General features: G+C 39.3%; 1 protein-coding gene across 4 annotated transcripts in view; it reads right to left on the minus strand.

Moving 5' to 3' along the window:
- The window catches only part of ccser1 (coiled-coil serine rich protein 1), a 128,605-nt gene extending 119,673 nt beyond the window's left edge, over positions 1–8,932 (minus strand). For 2 of the 4 annotated variants that reach the window (XM_020705831.2, XM_011479004.3), the window contains exons 1-2: positions 8,275–8,932; positions 1,457–2,470 (exon numbers count right to left, since the gene is read on the minus strand). In XM_020705831.2, the coding sequence (XP_020561490.1) occupies positions 1,457–2,449 (993 nt within the window). In that variant the 5' untranslated portion in view covers positions 2,450–2,470; positions 8,275–8,932. The remainder of the gene's footprint in view (positions 1–1,456; positions 2,471–8,274) is intronic. The other 2 variants (XM_011479001.3, XM_011479006.3) reach the window with 2 other exon arrangements.
- Positions 8,933–9,785: the final 853 nt, after the last annotated feature.

Raw genomic sequence — 9,785 nt, forward strand, 5'->3', positions numbered from 1 at the left:
AACCCGTGTCTACATAGGAGGCAAACATCCAAGATAAAAGAGCTCTATCCGATTGGTCAAACGCATAAAGGGATTTACTTGATTTGTTAAATACTTCAAGCTGCCAAAAGATTGTTTTAGCACATTTAAGGTAACCATTTATTGCAATTGTCGCCGTCTTTTTTGCAATATAAGTATTGCACAGCTTGATATCACAATAACGATAAATTTGCAATATATTGTTCAGGTCTAATAAAAGTATAGCAACGTGGTAAGTTTAAAAAAATACTTTTAGCCACACAGATTTACTCTTAAGTATTCTATTTTTGTATTTTGTTAAAACATATTAAGCAACAGGTAAGACCTTGATAGGTTTGTAGGATTTTGTTGGTAGCATCAAATTATCATTGTGCTTTGACGTCACATTTCAAACCCTTAAGACATTATATCTACTCTCTACTCTCTCAGCTTTTAAAAAAAATGTGTTAGATAAAAAATAACGTGACTGCAGCAGAGCCCTAGACCACGTTTCTACGAGAACCCCACCTCACAGCTGCCAGACAAAAAAGTGCTTTCTAAATTGGTAATATTTTGAAACAATTCGAGATCTTTCTAAATCTCTTAAACCTGCATTTGTTGCAAATTTTGAAAATCATCTGTGATTCTTCCATGTTTGTCAATTACAATAAAACCTCTAATCTTTTTTTTTGTGGAAAAATAATACAGAAAAAGCTGTTTTGATCTAGCTAAACCCCTTCTTGAGCACAAACGGACACTTAAGAATATTTCAGTCAAGCTTCAAGCAACACTGCAGCTCTCAGATGTCACTTGTTCAAGAGCATCCGCATCAACACTCAGCCGTGAAAAAAAAGATGCTTTAGATCTGCTTGATCTGAGAGCCTTTTTTAACCGTGGATCATGAACATCTCTTTTGACAGATTGGAATAGTGGGTGGGATTATCAATTAATGTCCACGATTAGGTCAAAGGAAGAAATGTTGTTTTTGTTGGTTGTCATAAACCTGATATTCTCAATATCATGCAGAGTGCCTCTGCGATTGATTTTTGGACCTCTTTCGGTCAACCTGTACATACTCGTTCTGGAACAGATCATCAACAATAATAACGCTTAATATCACAGATATGCAAACAACCCTCAACACCTCACAGCTTTGTACCATCACAGAATCTTTCTGCTGCTCTTAGAGCAGCTAAACTCCAGGATGCAGTCAAACGTTCTTCTTAAATACTGATAGGACATAAGTCATTCATCGATTTTGAAAACAAGAAAAGAGTAAAGGTAACTGACTCAGCCCTTAGTTTCAGTGCACACGTGCGCCACCATATGGAGCAGCAGCAGCAGTTTGAGCACCTTCAAGTAGTTTGTGTGTTTGTATTCAGTTTTTTATTGTTGTAACTTAATTTCCTTTTAAATGTATGCCACTTATTTTGTTTTATGAGTAAATAAATTCTGCTACCTGTGAGGTAGTGACGGCTGCACTGATGTTCTCTTGGACAGGCGGGGGTTCCGCTGAAGCCGGGTCAGCGGCCAGTGCAGCCTCACAATCCGGAACAGGGTTTACAGCGGACCCGGGGCTAGGAGCTGGCAGTGCGTCCACCTCGGATACAGAGTCCTCTGTGGCAGGAATGAACTCAGACGGGGTGATGGCTGTCGTTCGATCTTCTGATATCATTGGAGACTGAAGTGAGCTCTCACCACCCGCACCAATCAGTTCACCAGGCCAAGACCCTGGAGTCAGCCCTCCTGTCCCTGGAGCCGTGGTGGTGGAGTTTGACGGTTCTAGATTGACTTCAGGTGGTCTGTGGTGATCAGACGTGCGGGAGAAGCGATGGTGGGCTGAGAAAGACTTTGGTAGAAGTTGTTTTTTCTGGCGAGAGGATCGTCGGTTGTTATTGCTGCCCCTACTGTAGTCGTCCAGGAACCCAGAATCGTCACCTTCGTTGGTCCCTGAGCTGCTGATGCAGTTGATGAAAACATTTCGATTGGCTGTGGAGGATGATGAATAAGCTTTGTCCAAGTCTTCGGTCTGAGAGCGGGGGATTTTCTTTTGCCTGTTGCTGCCAAATCCAAATGAATGGCGCGACTTGGGACGGCCACCACCGTCGGTAGACTTTGTTGACACTGATTGCGTCACCGTCGGCTGGTTATTTCCATTTGCGTCGGTGGTCTGCGTCTGTGGCTGGGGAAGGTTCAGGTTGATGGGTTGGACAGGCGGATCGCTGTTCCGCTTGGAAGTGAAACTGAGAGACGGAGTGCGGAAAAGGCTCCTGCGTTTCCCGGTGCTGCCAGAACTGGAGTTAGTGCTGGAAGGCGAGGACGTGTGGACGCCATTTCCAACCCCGCCTGAAGATGGAGAAGAAGGGAGAGACTCTTGCCGCTTACTGTTGCTGCGGCGGAAGATTGGCAGGCGGGACACAAGAGTGGAACGGCGTGAGCCTGATTCCCCCATCGGGATGTGGAAACAGGAACCCTAATAGGAAAAAACAAAGATTAGCGTGTACACAAAGAATCAACACAACTGAACAGAAGAACTTTGTATTGACACTTTATATTGTCCTCTTTACTATGTTATGCTGCAGTATCACCCACAGGGAGGTTCAAGAGCTTATGATGAAAAGTTAGACCCACAAACAATCTAAAGAAAGTGCAGTGTATGTTTTTTTAAATAGTATTATATAAAAAAAATCTCACTGGCATTATTTTGAGACAGAAATCTCACATTAAAAGCTTAAATTTCCATTTCTGAACAAGCTTCTTTTCCATCTTTGCCCTGCAGAGGTTTAAATGCAAATGCCTGTGTCACATTTAGGGGTACACTTAATCTATGGTAATGCATGCACACAAAAACAGCTTTGTTTACTCTGCTGGAACAAACTTTCCCTGTGAGGTTTTCATGCTGTCCAAACCTTTCAAAGCAAAACTGAAGCATCATAGTCTTGTTTAAATGATTTCCTTCACCAAATTTTTTTGGAAAAAGTTCATAAGCTATGATGAGCATGAACACCATTTCTGCATCTCGTTTTCTGCCAGTAAAGTTGGAAAAAAAGACAAAAAACTAACAAGACTTGAATTATTTCTTATCTGCACACAAACATAAGGCCTAAAAATACTAAACCAGATGTTCTAGTTCCGCTTTAACTTAATTACAGATGGAACAAGATATAAATTGGAGAGCTGACTTTTCTTTAGAATCCCATATCATGAAATGAACACAAATTTTGCACTGAAACACCACTAGTCCTAAGAGAGATAAAAAAATTACAACTCTTCTTTTATTCTGAAGGGATGTGCTTGAAGCAAAATACCTACACTACAAAAAACTATTGATATCACCCACAAACATTGACGTAACAATTTGCATTTATTTGAGCAAATTTGTTTCCAAAGTAGAAATAGCTTAAATAAACAGCTAAAAATACTAAAATATCATCCCACTTTTTTATTTAAAACAATACCTTTGCTGTGCAAAAAACAGCTTGTTTGGAAAAGTTGTTTTTTATCATCAATTATCTAAAAAAAATAACATCCTTTTTTTTTACTTTAGTAAGGTTTGAGATTGTTAGATTGTCCCATCCTCAAAAGCCCAAAGGCAAAAAATACTGTAACCTTATATAAGAGATTTAGATTTTTTTTTAATGTAAACATATATTATGTCCATGTTAATAAATCTGTAGGCTATTTCCCCATTTAATTCTTTTGGCGACTATGTTTAATTGCCCATTTTTTGTAAAAAAAGCTAAGGCATTTGAGTAAATTTGACTTATTTTTAACTAATTTTTAAACATTGCTATTGATTAAAAGGGTGGCATGGGAAACATTTACTCATAATAAAGTAAACATACTATCTAACTTATATAAATACATTTTAAACAATTAGACTACTTGTAATTACACCCTTCCAAAATTATTTTTTATAGTGTAAGCTGTTGCACACGTGTAAAATCTCATGTTTGCATAGTCCTATAGAACAACTCAGGAATAAAAATATAAGTGTTACAATCTGTAAAGTATCCTTCGAGGGACGAAAAAGTTTTCACACGTGATTCTGTTAAAAGAAAGCAAACATTTTCTGTTTTGTTTTTTTTCTTGCTCACATATAGCAATTTAATGTTTGATAAAAGTTCCTCTTTTTGACTGGCACATCACTTTTATAACATTCACTTCCATAGCGTCGGGTAAAATGGTTAAATTTGCATCCCTCTCAGCACTGAAGAAGCTTCCTTCCAACTGTAAGAGCTGCTATGTAGCCTTCTCTCTGTGTAATAAGCTTACAGTAACACCCTTCAGTTCAGTAGCTTATCAGTGTGTCACCTGTAAACTTGATCAAGCTCTAAGAGTGATAGCTAAAGTTAGTACATGATTGGGAATTTTACAAAGCATGTCACAGAAACCTGTTCAAAGAAAAGACGCGGGAGGAAGATCCACAACATAGATTTGCCTAAACCAAAACAACCATCTTGTTACCAGTGAGACCATTTGAACAGGTGTGTTTCAGGTACTGGAGTTGGTGAAAATGCAAACGCAAAGACAAAAGAGAAAAAAAGTAAACACACAAGCCATCTTTTACAGCTTGCAGAAACCCAAATAGGATCAATAAAGATGACGACTCCTTCCCCTGACTGGCAGCCAACAGCAATTGCACTAAAGTGGGGATTTCCTCCAGGACAGTGGGAGGGACATCACACTGACACAGCCACTTGACCAGGTCATGGTAGTCTGACCTGGCTTCTTAAAATGAGCTTAAAGCAGTCTGAACGAGGATAAATTAAAGACCCATTCAGACTAGATTATTTTCTATTGTAAAATCGTTCCCAGTGGTCTTTTCATCCTGATTACGCAGTTTTTAGCCAAAATCAAAAAGCCTGTTATGTTTTCTAAGACATAGTTTCTGCACATCGGCAGTAGCTCATTAGAAATTCGCCTCAGACTTGGGGGTGGGACAGCTGGAGTGGAGCAACTCCGCCCCAGTTTTAATCCTGCATTCTTTTATTAATGTCTTCCATAATTTAAAAAAAAATCTCCAATAACACGTTACATAACACCAAAAACACGGTTTTCATTAAAGTGTTGCTGTTTGAAAAATGTATTTTTTTTCTGAGCTCTCAACAACAGGGAGGGGAAAGGGGGCGGGGTTGCTTTGCTCTAGGCCTGCACAATATACCGCAAATTCATCGTTATCGCGACATTAAGCTGTGCAATATGCATACCGCAAAAGACGGCGAAAATCGCAATAAATGGTTTCCTTAAATGTGCTAAAACAATCTCATGGCATCTTGAAATATTGAACAAATGAAATAAATCCCTTTATGCATTTAACCAATCGGAAGGACCCGTTTACGTTGTTGATCAATCAGATGAGCCCTTTTATGTTAGATGTTTGACTCCTACGTCAACAAAGGTCATTTGAAGTATAATGTTTAAACTGTTGCAGTGAAATGGAAATGATGTTTTTGGTTGTTTTGCTATTTGTTTATATACCGCGAATTATATCGTTATCGCAATATTAATCACCAATATCGCATATCGCGAGTTTTCCTCATATCGTGCAGCCCTACTTTGCACCTACAGTCCCACCCACAAGTCAAAAGCAAGTTTCGAATGAACTACTACCAGTCTGTACTGCAGAAACTAGGTCTTACAAAATGATAGTTTTATTTTTTTATTTTGGCTAAAAACTGTATATAAAATCCTAATTAAAAAACCACTTGGAAAGCTTTTGAAATCGCTTAAAAGATCATCGGTGTGGAACTTTAACTATATATATTATCTTTTTTGTAAATACAACAAATCCAAACTGTTGCTTTATCCATGAACCATCCAACAGCCAACTCAAATGGAGGAGAACCTCTAGTCTGGAAAATAGAGCAGGCCATTCTAACCATTTCAAATTGCAGCTTACCAGCAAAAGAGACAAAAACAAACATTTAAGGTAAATGCGTTTACGGAAAAAAAAGCTTTAAGACTGTTAACAACAGATAATGATCAAGACAAACTGGCACTAAAGCACAGTTTTAAAAAATATTAACAGCTACAGTACAAGCCATCCTGGGATAAAGGTGAGGAAATGCCGTGCAAAGGCATTAGCTTGCTTGCTCACAACTGGATAAGGACGCAAAAGCATTAGGGAAGTACAACTTCATCTCATTCCAGTTCCTCTTCCCCTTTTCAGGAAATGATCCAGCTCATGTGCTAAATTTTGAACACTTTTCATTTATGGGGTGTTTGTAGGAGCCAGTTTAAATCTATAAAGTTGAGCATATTTCGAGAAGACATAGATAATTGTTGTTTGTAAACGTAATAAACCAGTTTCTGGATTACTTTATTATCCAAATTCTCTCCAACAATTGCTCCCCTAAAGGTCACATTATTAAAGTAGATTACAACTGCAGACCATGCACTTATGATTAATTCTGTGGGGTGTTAAAGAACTGGGAAATCATCTTTGCAACAGCAACAGTTGTTGTTTTGTTTTTTGTATTTTCAAGGGATGTGTTTCACAAGTATCAACATCAGATAATCTTTTCTTGTTTGTCACGAAGGGATATTAGAAGTTGGGTAATAATCCCAGGCTTTGTACATGGGGAAGAATAGAAACAATAAACAAATGCTGGCTCAATATCAGTAACCCAAAACTATTGCATAAATAGAAAACTGCAGATGATTCTAGGGAAATGTGAAAAACAAGTTTTGGGAAAATACCACAGTGATGTTGGTATAACACCAAATGCGGGGGGAAAAGCACAATGGTCTCAATCATTTCTAACAAAAATAGATTTAATTTTAAGTGTTAAAAAGTGTTGACTTTAGGGGTTTCTGTTCCTACGATCCAATCAGATCAATCAGCCTGAGGCAAATTGTTATTTGAAACAACCTATACCATTATAAAATCATTTCAATTAAATTGATATTGTAAAATACAATTTGGGTTGAGGTATGGTAAGTTAGTTTTTACTTTAACGTCAAAATGCCATCACAGTGGACAACACACACGTGATGGCAGTGTGGTAGAATGTTCTAGTAATGTTCCCTTTGGATTATTTTGAAGTGGATAAACAACAGAGGGCGGAACTTTATGAAATTCTTCATGAAATTCTTGTTTGTTTGTACACATATTGCATTTACACTTAATTATCTTGCAATAAACACAAGGAATCTGGAAACCTTCACCTGCACTGATAAGTACCCAGGTGTTTATCACTGAGTAACACTAGTTGGATTTTTGGCTGAAGATGTCCTGGATCGATTTTAGGTCATTTGAAATGACCCAATATGGTAGGTGAATATCAATCGAATCCTAGTTAGGACTTGTTACCACCCTTGTTAACTAGTCTAAACTAAAGAAAGGAACTTTTTCGTTCGAGCAAATGTAAAAGCTTTTACATCTGTTTTTTTTTAATTATATTAAAAGGTCAAAATTATAATAAAAAATGTTTAAAAAGAGAATAATCCAGTTTTATACATGCCAATTGCAAAACTGTCAACTTGCTGCAGGCCACAGAAACCCATAAAGGAATTTAAAATCATTAGGAGTCACTAAAAACTCTCCCAGCTCATAAAACTGTCTGAAGCATGAAAATATTTTTTTAAAATGACACCATATTCATCTACAAACCAGATGAACCAGTGTTGGATAGACATGTTACAGCTTGAAAAATATTATAGACAAACCTAAAAAGCTCTGGCACCATAGATCAGAAAGCTTCTCACAGATATTGAATATTATTGTATCCTTTAAGGTTTATCAGTTTGTCTTTAGGTGATTTTCATGGTTGTCTACCTTTGTGTTATTTATCAATCTGGACGACCGCTGGGCCTTAGCCTGTTATTACTGCACACAGGCAGTAATAACTCAGTCTTTACCAGCTCGAGCTCTTCACTCTGATTTATTTAGTGATTAGTTAGTACTATAAACATTTCTAGCAGCTTGCCTGGGAATCGCTGCAGCGATGCGTAAAAGACAAATAACCGGCTGGAGGACCGCCAACAACACCTGTCACAGAACCGTCAACAACAGTGCAAAGACAGCCGAGCTCAACTAAAGTGCTGTTTAGCTAGCTGCTGCTGCTTCACTTAACTGACGCTGAGAAGCTAATGGTCCGCGCGACGTTTCATCAATAAAACGATTATTATGGCTTTTTTACCCCCTCCTTTCTGAAGCAGAGGTGCTCGATAGAAACACGACTGCAGGTAACGTCTAAAGGGGGGGGGGGGGGGGTCAGGCTAGCAGCCAGGCAGCGGACAAACCAAATATATATCCCCGTGTGTGTACGTTACCTTCCGCTAATGTCCACAGGGTCTGCCGAGAAGCGTCAGTGCAAAAAGCCGTCAGTGTCTCTTCACCGTGAACTCAGAGAAGTTCGTCAAGCCGACATGAGGGTGTACTGCCGGGGCACAGTACTGAGGTAGCACCTGGTGTCGCACAGACGTAAGTACACCTACGTGACGTGGAGCCTCTTTCCTCCTTCCGCGTTGCGACGCAGTGACGTCCTCGCGCCTCCTGCCGCAGCGCAGCGTGAGCATCATCGGCAGGTGGAAGGATGCGGGCACGTGCGCATCCAGAAAATCTCTAGGGTCGGGGGGGAGGACCACAGCTAACATTTTGAAATTTCCCCTCATAAATTCAACACAGAAACCTGAAACCTGCAAATTGAGTTTGACTGGAATTGATTTATTTCAAGCAATCAAAAAAAATAATAATAAAGACAACTATCACTGCAAACATAATGGGTCAAATCTTTTTTTTCTGTGACTTTTGGATAGATGAAATGCATTAAATGCACATAAATGATTGCTTTTTAAGATACTTTTTAGATCAAAATTAATAGGATGCAGAGGTGTGTATTGTTGAACATGATTTAACAAATAAGTGGCATTTTTCTGGACTAATGGGGATGATTAAAATATCTTTCTAGAGGACACAGATTCTGTTTAACTCTTTTTTTATATCCCATGTTCACTATTTACTATACTGAGACAGTACTTTGAATTATAAACGGCGATATAGAGCAATAGAGGCTCAGATCTCCCACACCAGACAAGACCCAAGGTGTAGGCTGTGTAAAGAGGCGCCTGAAACAATCCAGCACATAACTGCAGGGTGTAAGATGCTGCTAGGGAAAGCATACATGGAGCTCCACAATCAAGTGGCTGGAATAATATACAGGAACATGTGTGCAGAATATGAACTGGGAACCCTAAGGTCAAAATGGGAAACACCTCCGAAGGTGGTAGAGAATGAGAGGGCAAAGATCCTGTGGGACTTCCAGATCCAGACTGATAGGATGGTAATGGCGAACCAACCAGACGTTTTAATGGCGGATAAAGAACAGAGGAAAGCCGTTGTGGTGGATGTGGCAGTGCCAAGCGATGGGAACATCAGGAAAAAGGAACATGAGAAACTGGAGAAATACCAGGGACTCAGAGAAGAACTGGAGAAAGCCTGGAAAGTGAAGGTGACAGTGGTGCCTGAGGTAATTGGAGCACTCGGGGCAGTAACCCCCAAGCTGGAGGAGTGGCTTCAACAGATACCTGGAAAGACCTCAGACCTCTCAGTCCAGAAAAGCGCAGTGCTAGGAACAGCTAAGATACTGCAGGACCCTCAAGCTCCCAGGCCTCTGGTGGAGGACCAGAGGTTGGCGGAGAAACCACCCACGGAAGGGTGAGAGGGGCGTTAGTTGTTTTTAATTGTTTATTGTATATTTGAGCACAAGTTAAAGATGATGCATGAAACTTTGTGAACAAAGAAGAAAAATAAATTGTGACAATATCAGAGGCTGAAGAATGAG

The sequence above is a fragment of the Oryzias latipes genome, chromosome 9 (assembly GCF_002234675.1).
Source record: "Oryzias latipes chromosome 9, ASM223467v1".
NCBI lineage: Eukaryota > Metazoa > Chordata > Actinopteri > Beloniformes > Adrianichthyidae > Oryzias > Oryzias latipes.